Source organism: Archocentrus centrarchus, chromosome 8 (genome assembly GCF_007364275.1).
Source record: "Archocentrus centrarchus isolate MPI-CPG fArcCen1 chromosome 8, fArcCen1, whole genome shotgun sequence".
NCBI lineage: Eukaryota > Metazoa > Chordata > Actinopteri > Cichliformes > Cichlidae > Archocentrus > Archocentrus centrarchus.
The window spans coordinates 3,494,480-3,514,489 of record NC_044353.1 but is presented as its reverse complement, the minus strand read 5'-3'; the positions used below and the strand labels follow the sequence as shown (position 1 = coordinate 3,514,489).

Sequence of the window (20,010 nt, the reverse complement as noted above, 5' to 3'; positions counted from 1 at the left end):
CGGAAGGAGGGAGGAGGAGAAAGATGAACGGTAACCCGTGCGCCCGCAGGCTGGCCCGGCGCTCCAAGTCCGCGCTGCTGGTCGCCGCTCTGGCCGTCCTGTTGGTCCAGACTCTCATCGTGTGGAACTTCAGCAGCCTGGACTCTGCCGGCGGGGACGGAGGCGCCAGGGGCCGGGAGAAGAGAGAGGACCGGACCGGGGGGCTCAACAAAGCCGACGGGGAGCACCCGAGGAGGGGGCTGCAGAAGAGGGGCGACCCGCCGCCGCTGGTCGGGAAGGCGGCCGCGCGGCACCAGCTGCAGGCGGTGGGTTTGAATGATATACCCTTCATAAGGCGCTGATTTTTGCACGCGTGTTTCCGTGGAAGGAAGCCGCAGAGAGGATGCTTCTGAGCGGCTGCAGCTGCTGCCTGTTGTTTTGCATCTGTTTGCCCGCTTGCGCCTCAGTGATGGGTCCGTAGGCCAAACTTCATTTAGAAATCAGCCAATTTAAGGTGTCGATTGGCCGTTGTGGCAGGTGAACTCCACCACCTTCTCCTCTGTAGCTGCGGTTTAAGAGTCTGTCGGTATATCCAGTGTATCAACACCAGTTAATCAGTCCATCACCTGAAGCTGTTTGCTTTGGCCAGTTTTCATTAACACCTCGTAACAGATGATTACCATGAGAAAGAAACGAAGACTATGGGTGATCACATGCTTGAATTATTGAAATATCAACGCCGAATTAAAGTTAATGCAAATATATTTTTTTAAATTCCTCCAGTCTTGTTCTGCGATTTCACTTTAAGGGTTAAAGAGCAGGAAAATGTACAAACAGCCGTTTTGTTATTGGAGTTTAGTGTGGCGTTTGTCCGCTCTGCAGCGTCTCACGCTTTGAACGTCATTTTTGTTACTTTTAATGTGAAAGGTCACCGTATTTTTCATAAATCTGTTAAGTCTGAGCCTCACCTCCCGTTTTAGTTTGTCTCACTTTGGTATTTTTGTACAGAATGAGTGCGATTTACGGCTGAAATGTTTCTTTGGTAAAAATCAAAGGCTTGCACTGACACTTGGAGGATTTACGAAATGATTAAACCAGTTTTTGTTAAAGGAAAATGTCCCCCTGTGACATCAGCTTGTAAAAATGTGTTTATAAAGGAAAATCATCACATTTCATGAGAAGGGGTTCACTAATTAAAACCCCCTTTTTGCTGGTAAATAATGGGATTGTAGTCAGATGTGAGAAAATTAGGTAACAATTAGACATTTTTGGTCTGGTGTGTAAAAGAAATCTTGGTAATTATGATGTTGCATACAAGTGGAAGCTTTTCAGGCTTTCACATGCATGACAGCATAGACGGTAACCAAAGGCTGATTTGTTGATTCTCGCAACAATAGAGCATCTTGCTTTTATAGTGTGTCATTTTCTTCAGCGTAATTTGACAAATTGTTAAATTTGAAGCATTTTAGTGTAATCTTATTTCAGTAATGAGGAAATCATTCTTAGGCTTGGATTTTAGGAGGTTTCCTTACTAAAATGAAGGGACTGTAGTGACATTTAGGGAACTCAGAAACAGATTAAACCACGTATTATTAATGGAAGCTGGCCCGCTCTGATATTAAGTTGTAAAATGACTTTTACAAATGAGGTTTGGTGAAGCGTTTTTTTTTTCAGTAAACCTGCGTTTTAGCTTTAATTTATGAAACAGTTTCACACAGAATAAATAAAAACAAACTGTTCTTAGTATTTTTCTATCTTCTCACATTTTTAACTTAATTTGGTTTCCATCTTCATCTCCCTGAATGCTCCTCGGCTCCTTTCAGTCACAGCACTCGTTATGAGCCTGCTGGGTTTTTACGTTCAGAAAAACCTGCCGGGATCCAGGTGTTCTCACAGGCTGTACTGATATGAATGTACAGTATATACTGCTTCTTATGTGTGTGTGTGTGTGTGTGTGTGTGTGTGTGTTTTAGACATGATCTGTCTTTTAAAGCTGTGGAGATGCATGTTACCGCAGGGCCGGAGTTTAGGAGGTGAACGGTGAGAGGATGAAACCTTCAATTGTCCACGCTGGTTCACTCGCTGGTTCACTCACTGGTTTTCTTTGGATCTTTGGAATCTGTGACATTTAAAATTTAGTGAAAGTCGATGATTGTTTGAAACTTGGTAATAATTTCATAAGAATTTTGAAGTTTTTGTTTTTGGCTTATTCAGAAGTATTTTTTTAATTATATATATTTTTTAAGTTGTTCAGGCTGGTTTCCTCACTGGTGTTCTTTGGCTTCTGTCATACTGAGATGAATATTTTTAAAAGTACTGGAAATTAATGGTGGTTCAAGGAGGCAGAGCAGGTCGTCCACTAGTCGGAAGGTCGGCGGTTTGATCCCTGGCTCCTCCAACCTTCATGTCAGAGTATCCTTGGGAGCGTCAGGTTGCTGCTGATGCATCCATCGGAGTGTGAGTGTGTGAACGCTGGGTTCAAAGTGTTTTGGCATAGAATAAAAGCACCTGTATGAATGTGTGTGTGAATGGGTGAATGAGGCTTGTAGTAAGAAACCCTTTGAGTGCTCAAACTGAGGAGAAAAGCGCTCCATACTTGTAACATTCCTCACATGCTGTGGTTCGGCCTGCATATTGTACAGGGTACTGAGCCCTTTGTTAATAAGATCATAAATGATTGGACTCAAACTGTTTTCATTATCGTTTATTTTTAAGCAAAGCTGCCCGGTGGTAACTGGCAAAGCTTCATCTGTGCTATGAAGTTGAACATGGTTGAAACATTTTAATTAATTAAAAAAGGCTTTAAATAAAGCAGCCATTTCTTTCCCTCTGTAAGGTCTGTAACTCAGGATGTGAAGTGCTTTGAGATGACGCTGTTGTGGAAAATAAAAGGAATTAAATAATATTTTGTAAATTAATGTAACTTCTTTTTTGTTAAAAAAAAACTTTTTTAGGTTTGTAAAATGTGGAAGAGTGTGGAGGAGCAGGGACAGCTTAAACCAGTTTATCTGTGATAATCTGTTTAACTTAATATCAACTTAAATATTAAATACTAAAATATCGAAACCAGAGTTAAACACCGATCAGAGAGAGAACATGAATAAATCTGTCCTGACTGTGTTTTAGTGATCCGTACTACCAAACAAATGAAGTAATCTGATTATGACGGAGTATTTGTCACACAGATCCTGCTGTGTGTGTGTGTGTGTGTGTGTGTGTGTGTGTGTGTGTGTGTGTGTGTGTGTGTGTGTGTGTGTGTTTATTGGCAGGAGGAAGTATCCCATTTCCAATAAAAGATCATTTGAATGAACTCAATAAAAAGAGCCCCTCCTCCCCTTGAACAGTGAGTGTGTGAGGGAGATTTCCATCATATCTTTGTGAGAACGTTTTGACCGTTCTTTAAAAAGCTGCTCGATATCTAGGAGTAGATGTTGGTGTTATTCTAGAAAATATATGACGTGTTATCCAACCGTGAATGTTTACCGGATCTAAACAGCCACAGTCTGGACTCCTCAGGAGAACACTGATAGCGCTGTGTTCACTGACTGTGGGAAACGGCACTGGGCTTATCCCAGTTCACGCTGGAGGTATGACTGTAATGCTGAGCTTATATTAATGTGGCCGTGGCTGATGACCCAAGTTGTTCCACTGTATGTGTTGGGAGGAAACCGGCATCCTGTGACCCGTCTGCTACAGACTTGGACGGGTTGGCATCTCCGTGCTTTAATGATGAGTATATTTAACTCTTTCATTACTCAGACACATTTCCTTTCCTAATAGTTGGCAGCCTTCAGAAACTTTGAGGTGATCCACCTTTCTATCATCTGAGCTTCCTGTCTGGGGCAGAAGCACCGGGTGGCCACATGAGCAATAATGATGTCATTTAGAGGGCAGTGCTGCCAGTCTAAAAAGTGAAGGCGATGCTGAATTGGCTCAGACCTACATTCTTTCTGAGTGCTTTTATCTCAGCGTGTGCAAAAACAAACGCAACGTGTTTCAGTGAAAGAACAGTCACGTCCATGTAAACACACAGAGGCGGTCAGAGTCCTGTACAAGTGTGCGTCCATCCCCTCAAAGGTGCGATGGACGTGTGAGTCGTGCAGCTGTGGTGCCGCTTAGGATCACAGCGAACACGCCGAACTGGTGTGATGGACACACAAACACACACATCAACACAACACTCCTGCAGCCTGGTTGCTGGAACGCTGAACACTGCTGGTATTTAAACTCCGAAAGCTGCAGCTCTGTCCCTGTGAGGACCCTCGTTCACATAAAGCTCTCCCAAGTTGCTGACCCCAACCTAATCCTGATTCTAAGCCGAACTCTTAAATCAAATGTGCCCCCCCCCCCCCCCCCCCCCGCCCTGAAGCTGTCTGTGCAAACACACGGAGCGTGCTGACCACATGTGTGTTAAAGCCGAGTCACATCCTAACAGCCAGGTCAGATCAGATTAGAGGATTTCTTTGGATCAGGTTTCTCTGATGAGATTTATACTTTCTAATCTAGTTTAGATTGTACAATAATCCCTAAATGATGTGTTTGTGTATATGTGTGTGTGTGTGTGTGTGTGTGTGCTGTTGTACTTGTATCTCTGCAGTGAACACTGTTTAAAAACTGAGAGTGAGGACAGTGAGGGTTGGGTTAAGAGGTTTGTCAGTCTGTCACTTTGGTGAGGACTGAATCTGGCTGATTGTCATGAAGGTAAATGTCTTTGTGTCTCTAAGAGCCTCAGATATCTTTAATACCAGCCTTAAAACTGTGATATCCCCAGAATGATGTGTAATATTTGGGTTTCACACATGACACACGATGACAGTGGAATTCTTTAAATGTACCAGAGATCCTCCTGCCCCACAGCATCTGCCATCAAGACTGTTTTAAAGTACAAAATCTTTTCAACAGATTTCAGATTCTAAGCTGGACTTAAACAAAAACCTCTTATCTTAGCAGTGCTTGGCATATACTTGAAAGTTTAATGGGACTTGTTTAAGACTGGATTTGGACTTATTGACATCAGGGCTCCGGTTTTGAGCATGGTTCCTGATGCCTTGATGTTGGACTGGTTTTGGACTCGGTTCTTGACTCATTGAGGGTGATGCTTCGGACTTCTTGCAGGGCTTTCAAATTGTTTTGGAGTAGCAGGGGGGCATGCCAAAGTAGCAGGCGCTTTATGACCGAGACCGAAGCCATGACGGCAGCAGACGATATGAGTAGTCACATGGCAGTCGTGAACCAATCAAATGGCTCAGATTGAAAGAACGTAAATATTTCCACATCCGTCCACATTGCGCTGGAAATGGAAACGGTGGACGGCGCAAAATGTTTTCAGGAAAGTTAAAAAGTAGACGCGCAGAGTGGTGGAGTAGGTGGAAAATGCGCCTGCCGCCGGCATAATTTGAAAGCCCTGTTCTTGACATTTTGTTGTTGAGAGCAGGGCTCTTTTTCTGGAGTGGGTTCAAACTGGTTTCATGGGCTTTGCTTCTGGACTGGTTTTGGACTTAGTTCCTAAAGTCATGATGATGAGATCAGGGCTCTATTTTTGGCCCTGGTTAGGACTGGTTCTGGACTTGGTTTTAGACTTTTTTTAGCATGGCTATTGACACCGTGATGTTGTTATCAGGACTCTGTTTTTTGGATTGGTTCAGACTCGCTCCATGGGCTCTGCTTTTGAAGTGTTTTGGACTTGGCTCATTACACCATGATGAGGGCTCTTTTTTTGGATTATGGCCTTTTTCTGGCTGGTTTTGGACTTGATTTCTGATGCCACGATGTTCACATCCTTGCTCTGTTTTTGGATTTCCGACTGACTTTTGGACCTGGGTGGCTGTGGCTCAGGAGGTAGAGCAGATCACCTACTAATCGGAAGGTTGGCGGTTCAGTGCATGCCAAAGTATCCTTGGGCAAGATATTGAACCCTAAGTTGCTCTCCGACACAAGCACTGGAGTATGAATGTGTGTTAGACAGTAAAAAAGCACTTAGCTTAGCTTCATATGAAAGTGCTTGTATGAATGGGAGTAGTAATAAGGTGGTGGCCCTTTCACACCTAGGTGTGATTTTTCACACCTAGGTGATAAAAAAGCCTTGCGCGTGCGTGTGAGGTGCGTGTGCGCGTGCGTGTGTCCGTGCGTGTTTGCGCTGACGTGTGATAATGACGTATACGGTATCCGTTCAAATCAGATGATCTCATTGTCTCTCCTTACAAGGGGGCTTTTTCCCAGACGGACATCAAAGAGGTTCAAACTCACAAGACAGTGGCTAAATAAAAATACAAAGGTGAATAATCTAATATCCGAGCCCACCTGTGGTGCATAAAGCACACAACACAGTGCCTAAATTAAAATACTATGGCTAAATAATAGCCGTATATCCTCCTCAACAGTAGGGCTGTTCATTTACATACAGAACGGAGGATGACCCAGTCCTGATTACACATTAATCAGATTAGTAGATTCATCCCTGAAACCCAAGGCATTTATTTAGACACACACACAAATAATTAAAACAGTGGTCTTACTAAAAAACCGATGCACTGTTAAAATAAATTTAAAAAAAATATACTGACATCCACAACATATCCCAACATCCGCTTAGCAATGTGTAACTTTTTAGAAAGCCATAACCCGGCGACAACTTGGAGTACGACCCTGACCTGTGTCAGTACAGGGCGTCTGTGTTAATAAAACTGCACTTCCTGTATGGGATCACAAACATGTGAGTAGGTAATGCAAAGTTAGCTCAAAAATCTCTGAGTTTTGCTTCTTCTAGCAAGCTGTCCCACAGACTTTTGTGATGTTCTTGAGTGAAATGAGTAACTACTTTTACTGTGAAAACCAAAGAAATTCCGACAGTATTAAAAAAATATCAGACTATGCTCAAACTAGGCAATCCTATATCAACATTCTCCTCACAGAGTTAAGACAGAAAAACAGAATCTCACGCTTATCATAAGCTTTATGCGGTGAGCAGTACATTATTTTTCCATGTTAAAGCGTGGAGCGATGAGTGTGATCAGCTGAAACGGAGTTATTTTGTTGTTCTTTCAAATGAAGGCGCAAAGGATCATGGGAGTTCTCATTTCGGCGTTTATGTGTTTAGTTACAATGTTATCGGTCATGTTTTGCGGATCTCTCATAGATATTATTAATTTGAGATATGAATTACGTATGCGGTCAGGTACGGAGACTAACTAGTAATGGAACACCGTGACTGAGATGTCTGTATCCGCTAAGGGCCTACCGTCACCGCGGGTGTTTCAGAGCAGTACGTTTGTGTTTCTTGTCAATAAAGCTGTAGTTCCTGGCTATGACCAGTGAGCGCACGTCAGAAACTCTAAAATCAACTCGAGTTCTCTAGTGTTTCATGTATTTGAGCGTCACAAGACCGTCTCAAACGTTGGTTGTGAAGAGAATCGTGTAGCTTCTTTTTCCCCCAAAGTTTTTCTTTCTAAACTGACTCTGGCGTAACGCTACACTCGGACTTTTAAATGGATTCAGGTAAGCATATACTTTTACACAAAATTATGTGAACCTAAACTGTATTCTGTATAGCAACTCATTCTTTTTTTAAAAAAAAAAAAAAGAAAAAGAAATAAATAATTGTACGTTTGTGTATTTTGTGTATATTACATTAATGATAACTAACGATGCATGTTTTCCAGACGTTAAAACTTCACCGCCACAACCATCACGGGTGATGGCCTACCGTCACCGCGGGTGTTTCAGAGCAGCACGTTTGTGTTTCTTGTCAATAAAGCTGCAGTTCCTGGCTATGACCAGTGAGCGCACGTCAGAAACTCTAAAATCAACTCGAATTCTCTAGTGTTTCATGTATTTGAGCGTCACAAGACCGTCTCAAACGTTGGTTGTGAAGAGAATCGTGTAGCTTCTTTTTCCCCCAAAGTTTTTCTTTCTAAACTGACTCTGGCGTAACGCTACACTCGGACTTTTAAATGGATTCAGGTAAGCATATACTTTTACACAAAATTATGTGACTGTTGTCACCTGATTCAGATGAGATGGTTTGTTGTCCTGGTTCAGATGAGATGGTTTGTTGTACTGGTTCAGATGAGATGGTTTGTTGTCCTGGTTCAGATGAGATGGTTTGTTGTCCTGCTGGAACCTGCTCGACCAACTCGTCTTCGCAGCAAAGTTCGCTCTTGTTCAGCCTACGTAAGTAATCGTTCAAAAGAGCGAGGCTATCCTTTTTTACACACGATTGATGTAGTGTAGGATGTGAAGATGGTCCTGCGATCGCTGTGTCTCTCGTAGACGCTGTAATGTCCTCACGCAAACTTCCGCGCGCCGAGCGATAGAATCCACTCGTGGGCCCGTGACGTCCTCCTCCTGTTCCAGCGTGATGAACTGATCTGCGGTGGTATGAATAGCTGAATGAATATCACATAATAAAAATCAAATATAAATCCAAAAAAACCCTCCAAACAAAAAACAAAAAAACCAAATTGGTTTTACTCACCCACGATTTTCAGATTCCCTTCTTGACGATTCAGCTAATGCTATGAAAAAACAACACGGGTTTGAGAAAGTTGTGTTGGATTTAATTCAGACATAACTTGTTAAAGAAAAAAAGACTTACGGTTTGTAACGATCCGTAACTCCCCCAATGGTCTTCGTATTATCTGACCGCGTGCATTCTTGTATGGATGGATGAAATAATCTGGTATACAAAGGAACATTAGATAGAAAGATTTTTTTTATTTTTAAGAAAAAAAAAGTGATTATATATATATATATATATATATCAGTGAAATCAGTCACCTCTTACATCACGTACACTTCTCCTGAAGTCTCTATTCTGCCCACTGTTGTCTAAAACCAAACTGTGTGTTTTTAAAAAAGAAATGAGATACTATACAGAATACATTTTGTTTTCACATAATTTTGTGTAAAATAACACGCTTACCTGAATCCATTTAAAAGTCCGTGTGTAGCGATGCTCCGGAGTCCGTTTAAAAAGAAAAAAACTCGGGGAAAAAAGAAATCAAGCGACACGTCTTGCCAAGCGAGAGTTTGAGACGGCCTTCTCTCCTGTTCCCTGTTTTATAAAAGCACAAACCTTTTGTATGGGTGAACGACCCACTGTTTTGAAATTACCCCTCCGATTGTTATTTCACGAAAGCCGTTGTCTACCACGGATGATTGGTGCACTCCACCACGTGTGAATTGTTGCTGGATTGAAACACTGTAAATAAAAACATAGGCTTCAGTCAGAGTCTGGTAACACCCCATAACCCTTTGATCTGTAGACCGGGATCCTCAGACCTACTGTATGTAAATGAACAACCCTACTGTTGAGGAGGATTTACGGCTATTATTTAGCCATAGTATTTTAATTTAGGCACTGTGTTGTGTGCGTTATGCACCACAGGTGGGCTCGGATATTAGATTATTCACCTTTGTATTTTTATTTAGCCACTGTCTTGTGAGTTTGAACCTCTTTGATGTCCGTCTGGGAAAAAGCCCCCTTGTAAGGAGAGACAATGAGATCAGCTGATTTGAACGGATACCGTATACGTCATTATCACACGTCAGCGCAAACACGCACGGACACACGCACGCGCACACGCACCTCACACGCACGCGCAAGGCTTTTTTATCACCTAGGTGTGAAAAATCACACCTAGGTGTGAAAGGGCCACCACCTTATTACTACTAATGGGTGAATGTAAATGTGTTGTATAAGCGCTTTGAGTGCTCAGACAGAGTAGAAAAGCTCTATATAAGAACTAGTCCATTTACCTGTCTTAAAACTAATGTTGATCATGGTTCTTGACACCACACTGCTGAGATCAGGACTCTGGTTTTGATGGTTTGGCCCCCTTGTTCTTCTAGTGGTTGAAAATGATTTTTATGACTCTGGCTGTATATTTAGGCTTACAGACCCAGAATGAATTTGGGATGATCCAGTGCCTCCTTGATGCTGCTGCTGCTGATGGAAGTAAATCTAAAATTTTGAATGCTTTGAAGAGAAGCGTACAGGGTTTGGTAGTATTACCTGGAACGAGCAGAACAGCCTCTTAACATAAGTGAATTAATGCGATAGTCCAAATCTAATGAGGTATATTTAAGAATTTGCTACTAGTGATTAAGCTTCATAGACTGATGTCAGAACTGTAAAGCTGCTTTATGTTTTTCTGTATTTTCTTTGATATAATTCTCACTAAATCTGACATAGATGGACGTAAATCCCTGCAGTAATCCCGGGGCATCCTGTTGGTGCTGGGATGGTTTCAGCCAGGTTTCACAGCACCGTCCTGACCCTTATTATAGTCCATTTAGCTTACTTTCTGCCCATCTGGCTCTGTTTTTCCTTTGTCTCTACAGCTCTTTATTTAAACAGATTACTCCATTCATCTCCTTTGGGACGTGAAGCGCTTAGTCTATTTTTTTTCCTTGGCAGATTCAGATTCTTTTTAAAGACGAAGTGAGAGACAGGAGATGACGATCTTCATGCACAGCTAATAAATGAGCATTCCTCTTCATGCTGTCACTCAATATCACACCTTCCTAATTTGTCTGTTCTGTTCATGAGCAAAATTATATTTAGGTATTTCTGATTAATGTGTAAATGACATCTGCTTTTTGGTATCCTGAGATGATGAGGCGTTTAAAGCATGATCGGTGTTTATAGAAATGTCCTTCTGCTTTGCATTGCTATTACATTTGTCACTGTTGTGAATGCAATCCTGTTTTTGAAGGTGGGAAGTCATTCTTCTGACTGGTGTATTGAGGATTTGCAGACACGTGACCGCTAACCACATGACCTAATGATTTGTCATTTTGGTCGTGTGGCAGTCGTGGTAACAGTAGACCGGGCTTAGAGACTGGTGTGCAACCATCTGCCAACCACCGGTCGTGAGGGAAAAGTGTGTGTTCCCCGGCCGGTTGTGAGTGGTTTCTGGAGGTTGCTGAAGTCCGAGTCACGCAGGCATTCAGACCGGTCAGTGGCCCCCTGGCAACCACCTGTCGCCAAGGAAAAATGTGCATTCCCCAACTGGATGGCAAAAACCTCCTTTCCTTTCTGTTTCTGCCCAAATCAAATCAAGTCGTGTGACGAAATCTTTCCAGAGCTTCTGATGTTTTCTTTTCACTCGAGGGGCCGTTGATGTGAGTTACTAGCCGATCATTTTAATTAAAATCACCTGCAACAGTCAGAATGCCTCGGCGCTCCCGCCATGTTTCTGCCCTTGCTTTTTGGCTTTACTTTTATACAGATCTCAGCTTGAACTCAGTGTACAGATCCTGATTGAGTGGCTTAGTGAAGTTTGAGGTGCTTCCTTTCTTTGTTGCAAACAACATCAGGGACATTCAGTAGAAAAACTAAAATCCTCTGAGTAAAAGTATTCACTTGAGTCGTATAGAAATCTACAGGCCTTATGAAATGTACCATCTGCGAGTTAAAAGATCTCAGACTCCGTGCAAGCTCTTTGCCAGCCTTTTCTGCTTCATGGATGGATTTGTAAACACGGCCAGCATAAGGCTGTTTTTCTTTAAAGCCTATAAGGTCTTCACTGCCCACCAGTCTGCATGTTCCCACAGGTATACTGAGTGCAAACACACCTACACAAGCATTTGATTAATGCATAACTGGAGCTGTGTACAGATGCAGCCTACAGCCACGTGAAAGGGCTCTTTATCGCTTTATATCAAGGTGTTTTCTCACTCTGTCACAACACACTGTATAACTGCTGCCAGGAAAACAACGCCCTCTTTCTCCTCTTTGTGCAGACGTTAGAGACATCACGGTACCAAATATTTGGTAGGTGGTACCACTCCCATTAAAGGACGCATTTGTGCGGACTGATGTGGACCCAGACTTCAACAGTGGTAACAGAGATCTGGGGGCTCATTTATAAGACTGAATTATGACTTAATTCAGGGTTTTATTGGCTGGTATTAAAAGGTAAAGGTGCCATGTGAAGGGTTCTTTGTGTTCTCATATAGATCCACTAGTATCCATACCTGGTGCCTTTATTGCAAAATGCAAAATATTTACTTCATTAGCTTAAATTTTTTTTTTTTTTTCCCCATGGTGTTGATTTATCACATCAGACCATCATCTGTCTGAAGCCTTTCTGTTATCCAGCTGCCTCCTGTAGTCAAAGACATGCTCATTGGGTTAAATGGTGATCCTAATAGGTGTGGATGTGAATGGTTGACTGTCTCTGTGTGTTAGCACTGTAATAAACTTGTTTAGGGTGTACTCCACCTCTCCCAGGTGGGAAGAAATACTTCTTAAAATATATATTTAAAATTAGATTTTAATTTCTTAGAGGTAGAGACACTCTGGGAACCCATTGGTCAGTCTGGTCACGTGTCCTCTGGAGGTAACAACCAGTTTCCCCTTCTTTGCAGCAGTTACTGTTTATATGAGTGCAGACCAAATCAGGAAATTAATATAAGGCAAAGTTGTCATCAGATAATAGCTGATGGTTTCAGTTTTCCATTTCAGCAAGCACATTTTCACGTCTGCTTTCCACACAAACTGTTTGCTTGTGTACAAACCAGAGCCTGTGCAAACTGTTTGGGCTGATTGTTTGTGTGGTTATTTGAGTTACTGTTGCTGCCCTATCAGCTTGAAGCAGTCTGGCCATTCTCCTCTGACCTCTGACACAACAAGGCATTTTTGTCCAGTGATATTTCCTCTTTTTCTCTGTAAACCCTAGAGATGGTTGTGTGGTAAGTTCAATAGATCAGCAGTTTCTGAAGTACTCAGACCAACAGCCTGTCTGGCACCAGCAAACATGCAACACTCTGGGGCCTCATCTGGCCCAGCAAAAAAGACCTGTGATCACGTCTGAACTTAAGTGTGGTTGAAGCAGTGATGCGGCTGTGCAAACGCTCCACTACCATGAGGATAATTCCCTGCTTTTCAACATTGCAAAACAGCATATTGATGAGATTGGAGCCGTATGATTCAGAAGGTCTGAACAATTTGGATTCTAGATACAGTGGCATCAGACATTCTTGAATTCGATGTGTCAAAAACAGGAAAAACGGCCAAGTGTTGGGATCAGAGCGACTTTGATGAGGGTCAAACTGCAGTGACTCTATAAATCAGGGATTTTGGTCATATCTACCAAACAACAGACATAGTACTGACCAAAACTGGTTCATGGAAGAGCAACCATTGAATTATGGATATGGTTATGGGCGCCCAGGGCTCATTATTGTACATTCCCACAGAGCTTCTCAGCAAAAACTGCTGAAAACTGTAATTGCACAGTTCAGCATCCACACTTCAACACTTAGGAACTCGGTATGAATGCCGCTGACTGCTGGCCTTATTTATCTTAGTATATTTATATTTTAGTTTGTTTTTAGCTTTATTTGCACTGCTCCCTTCCAGGCGAAGCAGCAGTTTAGTTTAGTTTCTGTTGTATTTTGCAGCTGCAGAAATGACAAAGAATCCTGAATCATGATCTTGAAAAGCGTATTGCTTTGCTGTCACAGAACGGTTCTATGCAATACCCAGAGAGCATAGGTGCAGGAGAACTGGACTATGAAGTAGTGGAAATAGGAGACCTGATGTGGTGAATCTCACTTTCTTCTCCATTGTGTGGATCCTGGGAAAGAGATGGAAACGGAATGCTCCATGGGAATACTAAATGGACTGGATTGGTGCTTTTCTACTCTCAAGCACTTTTTATTACTACCCACATTCACCCTTTCACACACATTCATATAGAGCTTTATTCTAACTGGCCTGCACATGCTGACACTTCAGTAGTTACTGAACCTCACATTGCATTTGATGTACTTTGCCCAAGGACACTGACTCCTCCACATGTGGAGTGGAGGAGCCATACTGGAGAATCATGCATGCAACAGTGACCCGCTCTTCTTCCTGAGCCCCAGTTGCCCCAAGAAGGGGGCGAGGTGGCGGGGGCAGTGCAATGCTCTGGGTAACGATCTGTTGGCATTAGAGTGGATTTTACTCTGACATGTAAACAACCTAAACACCCATTCAGACCCCTTCATGGGAGCAGTTTTACTTCCTGATAAAGATACAAGGATCCTTGCCACAATGCAAACATCATGTTCCTCAAATGGTTCCTCAGATACCAGTTTCTTATCTGTGGTATCCATGGATCCACCTTTCAGCTTCCAGACGATCTGCTGGGGTCAAATTTGAACATTTTCATCCTCATCTTGTACATTTTCATGAATCAGGTCCCATAAATATAGCACCCCAAAAGCTTCTCACTAATATTCATATAAATATAACTGTCCATTGTGTCTTTACATGCTGCTGGTATTCCCTCACTTTCAAACTTTCCCAGAAAACACGAGTGCAGTCCACATTTTTGTCCCCACAGCAGATCCTGGCGTTCTCAGATTATCCTCATTAGCGTGAACGGTGCTTTTAATCAACAGATGTCAGAGCAACAGGTCTCTTTCCTCCCTCGCCCCCGGCGCCCGAGGGAACGGGCTCTCTTGTCTCTCCTGTGCCGCCTTTATCGCGGCACAGCAGGAGGTCTGAAGGCAGCGAGGACGACTTCAATGGGAACCTGCTGAGGAGGAGAGAGGCTGAGAGCGAACTGACTCACACAGGAACACTGCGAGCAAGAAAGCAGTGACTCAGTCCCCTCTGTGTGAGTGTGAGTGTGTGTGTGTGTGTTTGTGTGTGTGTGTGTGTGTGCACGAGTGTGAAGAATGATGTCTTTGTAGGTAAGTGGTGGTATTTTAGCTGTGGCCGGTCTCCATGGAATGCACGGCCTTCTGGGAAAAAACGCTCAGCTTTTCTTTGGAGGTGGATCCGTGAAGGAGAGACAAACTTGTTTTATTCTGTTGAGCAAATTAGAGCCAGAAACGCTCGAGGGCGTCTGCAGGAGTCCTCAAAAGTCACAAAGGCATCAAATTGGCCTCCTTACAGAGAACGATTCATTTACAAAGCTCTGACATGCCTGCTATTATATATATATTTATCTTGCCTGCACTGATGGAACAGTATTGGGAAAAACCTTCATCATCATCATCATCATCATCATCATCGTACACCAGTTTTCTGCCTGCTTTTCAGAGCTGGACGCAGAACTGCCCTTTCTTTCTCTTTTTTGTTTCGTTTATGTTTTGTGACCATTTTATTTGTATGTATTTGTATTGTGGTCATTTTGCATCTTGTTTTCTTGTGGCCATTTTTTGTCTTTTTCTGATAATTTGGGGTCTCTGTGATTGTTTCTTTGTCTCTTCTGTATCATCTTTTTTATCTTTTTCTAACAGTTTTTTCTCTCTGTGGTCGTTTTGGGTTGATTTGTGGTGTTTTGAGTGTCTGAGGTGGTTTTGTGTTTGTGGGTATTTTCTTTTTCATTGTGGTTTTTTGAACTCTTTGAGGTTGTTTTGCATCTTGTTGTGGTCATTTTGTGTTTGTGTGTGAACTTTTGTACGTCAGCTCAAGATTTTAGGCGCTTCTCCCTGTTTTCTGTCAGACTTTTGAGACTTTGGTCCAGACCGACATATTTCAGAGCTAAGAGAAAATATGTCCTCCGGCCAGAACAATAAAAAGCCTCAGAGTCCTAATTTCATCTAAAGTAAGAGTGTGTGTGTGTGTGTGTGTGTGTGTGTGTGTGTGTGTGTGTCTGTGTGACAGAGAGAGAGAGAGAGAGAGAGAGAGGTTTATCTCCTGTACTCTGGAGGTTTTTTACTGGATTTCACACTTATAATAAAGACAGGAGAGCTGAAATATTCACTGTGGCTCGGCACACACACACACACACACACACACACACACACACACACACACACACACACACACACACACACACACACACACTTTCCTCTAAGCTGATATTACAGATGAGATAATGAAAGGTTGTCTGAGAAGCAGGTGGCAAGAGCTGATATTACTGTCTTCCTGTTGGGGCTGTGCGTGTGCGTGCCTGCGTGCACTCAGAAACACACTCTTTATCCCTGGGAAAGACAGATATGGGGAGATCTGTGAGATTAAAATACTCATTGAGGTCATGTGGCTATGCCGCTGAGACACACGCACACACATGGCTACTGATTCTGTGGACCCCGGTTCATGGACCAGTCATCACATCTTCTTCTCTCTTAAAGAGACTTTGTCTTTTATTGTGGCGGGCTGGGACACTTTGATTCACCGCACATTAATAAACGGCTCACGGGGATGTAACACATGTAGCTGCATTTAATACATGTTAACACAAGTCTGCGGTCTTCCCAGCAGCTGAGAGGCTGTTAATGTAATTAATCCTGAGGGGGATATGAATGTCTGTACCAAATTTCACAGCTATCCAGTGGAGCAGGAGGGTCGGTTTCCCTCAAGGCCACTTGAGGAAATGAGAATCTAATCAACAGTCTGAGGTATTCATCGAAGAAACTGTAGATCCTTCTCAGCTGCAGTCAAACAAACAGCTGAACCTTCACTCCATTTAGTGATTTAGTGAAACAAAATCATGCATTATGATTACCATATAGCCTGAATATGACAGCATTATGGAGCATGTAATAAAAACAAAGGGAATCCTGATTTAAAAGCAAAAAACTGAATTATTAAGTTTGTTCTGGCAGCTGCTTGTATTTGAGGTCCAGATGTGTTTGTGGCCCAGTGCCTTGACTCATTTGTCCTGTTTTTTTTCTATCTTTGGTTGTGTTTCCTAGTTTTTCTTACAGTTTGTTGTAGTTTTGTATTCTGTTTCTGGTTATGGTTATTATAGTTATGTGTATTTTATTCTGGTTTATCCCTCCTGTGTCAAGTCTTTGGTGTTTGTGTTTCAGGTGTCTGTGTCTTCTCTTCCCTGTGTTATGTCAGTGTGTGTGTTAGTTTTCCATTTAGTCATATGTTTCGATTCGCTCTGTGTGCCAGCCTCCCTATTTGCCAAGTCTAGGTTATGTCATGTTTAGTCACTTCCTGTTTTATTTTGGCAGTTTCTTGTCCTGTGTGCTTTGTGCTTGGTTTTGCTTCCTGTGTCTCGTTTGTGTTTGTTCACCTGTGCCTCGTCCTCCTCAGCTGTATTGAAGGTTTCAGTATTCTTTAGTTCATTGTTGCATTGTCGTTAGTCCTGATGCAGCTGTGTACCCTTTCTTGTGTCTTTCCCTTTTGTTATGAAGGCCTTTGTGTTTTTTGGAAATTCACATTGACTCTGGGATTTTGTATTTTGTGAATTCAAGCATTAACGGTTATGCTTCAAGCTTAGTTTGTCTCCACGCGTCCTGCATTGGGGTCCAGCTCTGCCTGGCACACAGTCATTTCTGACGGTGGTCCTGCTGAAATACATTACTTACAAATATAACCTATAACCAAAAAAAAAAAAAATATATATTCATGAACAGAAACAAATAAATGACTTTTTTGTGACTACTTCTCAATTTGTGGAGATTTCGGACCTCTGGCTTCTGGAGACTTAATGATCTGGTGTGTTGACATATTTGATGTGTTTTATGAAACCATCTCTCTTCAGACAAGCCCGAAATCTTCAGAGTGCGGACCACAAATGTCCGGACTGATCATGTGACGTCCTAAGTAGCGATGGGAATCGAATCAAATTACTGTAATTCAATTCCTTGGAATCGTTAGTCTGCTTGCTTAATGATTCCGCTTATCGATACCATTGACGTGAGGACGCATTTACGTGATTACATCACACACGCGCCTTATTGGTTTGGAATATATCCAACAGCGTTAAGACAGAAGTGTCAAGATAAAAATCATTACAAAATTATGTTCAGTGTTTCAGCAACAGCAGTTTGTGCACGCAGCAAGCGCAAAAAGGCGGAGCCGTTACCGAGACGGTGAGCTCAGGTGGAGCGAAAGGAAACGTTTTTTCTCTGGTCCAAAGCAGCAGCGCCTTTTTCCTGTAACCGCTGTTAAAACCTTTACTTTGAAACAGCTGGAGGTCCTTCATCAACCACCTGATCAGTAAGTGAAGAAAAGAGAACTTTGTAGCTGCTCCATCCACCGCTGTTTGTTTCTCACAGCAAAAAAACTGCAGTATGGAAGTTAAAATATGCAGATGAACTGTTAATACAAAAAAAGTATTTCTAATCAGATCACTCGATTAATCAATGGAATAATAGATAGTTGCAACTGCTTTCACTATACTGTATGAATGATCTCCATCTCCTGTAACATTTAGTTGATGAGTCTGGCTGGCTCAGAGGTTCTCGCACACCTTGCAGTTGTATTTTATGTTAAAATGTTAAAATTTTAATAGTATTAATTTTGAAAGAGGAATTCTTATTTTTTTATACCAGTTCTAATTTTGTTCTACTTTACATTAAAAAGAGTTTGCAGTATAATTATTCACTAACCCAATGAGAATCGATAAGAGCATCGAGAAGGAATCGATTCGATAAGTGATATCAATAATGGAATTGGAATCGCTAAATTCTTATCAGTTCCCATCCCTAGTCCTAAGTGCCTCTTTGTAGAATTTAGATGGAACAACGTGAAACGTCTTCTTACCACCGGAATGTCCTCCATGTGCAGCTCATTTCCTCACCAGCATTTTGTCCTGAAGAGGAAAACCCTCATCATGCCAATCATGTCATTCACTTTTGTCTTCTCTCTCCTCTAGTTTGTATCTTGTTCTCTTTGTTTTGTCTCTCTATGCTCCTCCTCCTCTTTCCCATCACCACCCAGGCGGTTGCAGCTGATGGCTGTCACCTCCCTGAGCCTCGTTCTGTTGAAGGTCTCTTCCCGTTAAAAGGGAGTTCTTCCTCCCCATGCTTGATGAGTGCTTGCTCGTTGAGCCCTAGTCGTGAGGCGTAAAATTAGTTGCACATTGGTTCTCCTTCCTCACCTTGTGTTACAGCTACAAGTGGGAGGGCCAAAACTTATTGAGTTTTCTTGCTTATTGATAAGCTGCCATGCTGAAGGGTGTATTATATCTTATTCATTTAGCATCATGTAAGAGTTGTTTGTTGTACCTTGCAGGATGTTTACCACTCCCACCGCCCCAAAGAGAAAGTTCGCCCGGACAGCAACAATAACGAGAACTCGGTCCCCAAAGACTTTGACACCATTGACAGCAACAGCAACCTGGGAGCGCGATCGCAACGACAGCAAGTCCCAGTTGGGAACACAAAGCACAAGCTGGATAAGAGCCAAGTGCAAAGCATGCTGGGAAAATCTGCCAACGAGGTCCTCAAGTACCCTCCCATCCAACCGAGAGGGCTGGGCCACAGTCAGAACCACACCCACATCCGTAAGACCCACCTGAAGCTGCCAACAGCAGCCGCACCGGCCCAGGGGTCCAATCAGGATTCGCCGTTCTACCAGACCAAGAAGCCCGCCTCTCCTCCGCTGCCGCCCGGTTTGGAGGTGAAGAAGGAGCACCCACAATGCGAGATCAGCGGGAAAGAAGCCATTTCAGCTCTATCCAGAGCCAAGAGCCGGGAGTGCCGGCAGCAGATAGTGGAGGTGTACTGCAAACACAAAGAAGGAGCGCTGATGCCAGAGAAAGTGCCTCGCTACTGCCCCTCAGAAGGTGAGATCAAATCTCAGTGTGCAGGTAACAACAGACTGTTTCAGATTATTCATAACATAGACGTCATAAACATCCTTACATATTAGGTTAAAAGTGTGCCATGCTTTTTATTTCCTGTTCCATAAATGCTGTTCAAACCTTCTGTTTGTGAGGGGCAGCCAATCAGAAGAAAGTCAGCTGAACGTGCGAAGGAAGCTGAGGATGCACGAGGGGCTGCACAAAGGCCCAGAACAAGATAAAGATGGATTGTTTAGAACTGAGACTCAAGCAAAGCTGTAGAGTCCAAGAATAAAACCATGGAGCTGGAAATAGGTTCAGTTTGTATATTAGTAACTAAACTCTGTTGTATATGTTCCTGCAGCTGCTTTGGGAACTGTATTAAAAACTAAAGTGCTTGGATGCCCATACGCACAACTGCAGACAAAAGGGGCTCATAGTCGTCCTTATTACTGTCAAAAATTGTAATGTGGAGATTACAGAGGCTGATTTGATGATTTGATGGTGCCCGTTTGGTGTAGGTCACATCAAACTGGAGGCTGCCAGTGTCAGTTGGATACTAGTA

General features: G+C 42.7%; 1 protein-coding gene and 1 long non-coding RNA gene across 2 annotated transcripts in view; one reads left to right on the top strand and one right to left on the bottom strand.

Annotated features, from left to right (window-relative positions):
• LOC115785046 (xylosyltransferase 1-like) overlaps positions 1–20,010 on the top strand; it is a 45,395-nt gene continuing 25,385 nt past the window's right edge. The window contains exons 1-2 of the mRNA XM_030736488.1: positions 1–305; positions 18,896–19,448. Coding sequence (XP_030592348.1) covers positions 24–305; positions 18,896–19,448 — 835 coding nt within the window. The 5' untranslated portion in view covers positions 1–23. The remainder of the gene's footprint in view (positions 306–18,895; positions 19,449–20,010) is intronic.
• On the bottom strand, positions 8,017–8,922 carry LOC115785110 (uncharacterized). The gene is made up of 4 exons (XR_004020326.1): positions 8,755–8,922; positions 8,573–8,653; positions 8,453–8,492; positions 8,017–8,345 (listed from the first exon to the last, which is right to left on the bottom strand). It is a non-coding gene; the product is annotated as an uncharacterized LOC115785110 (long non-coding RNA).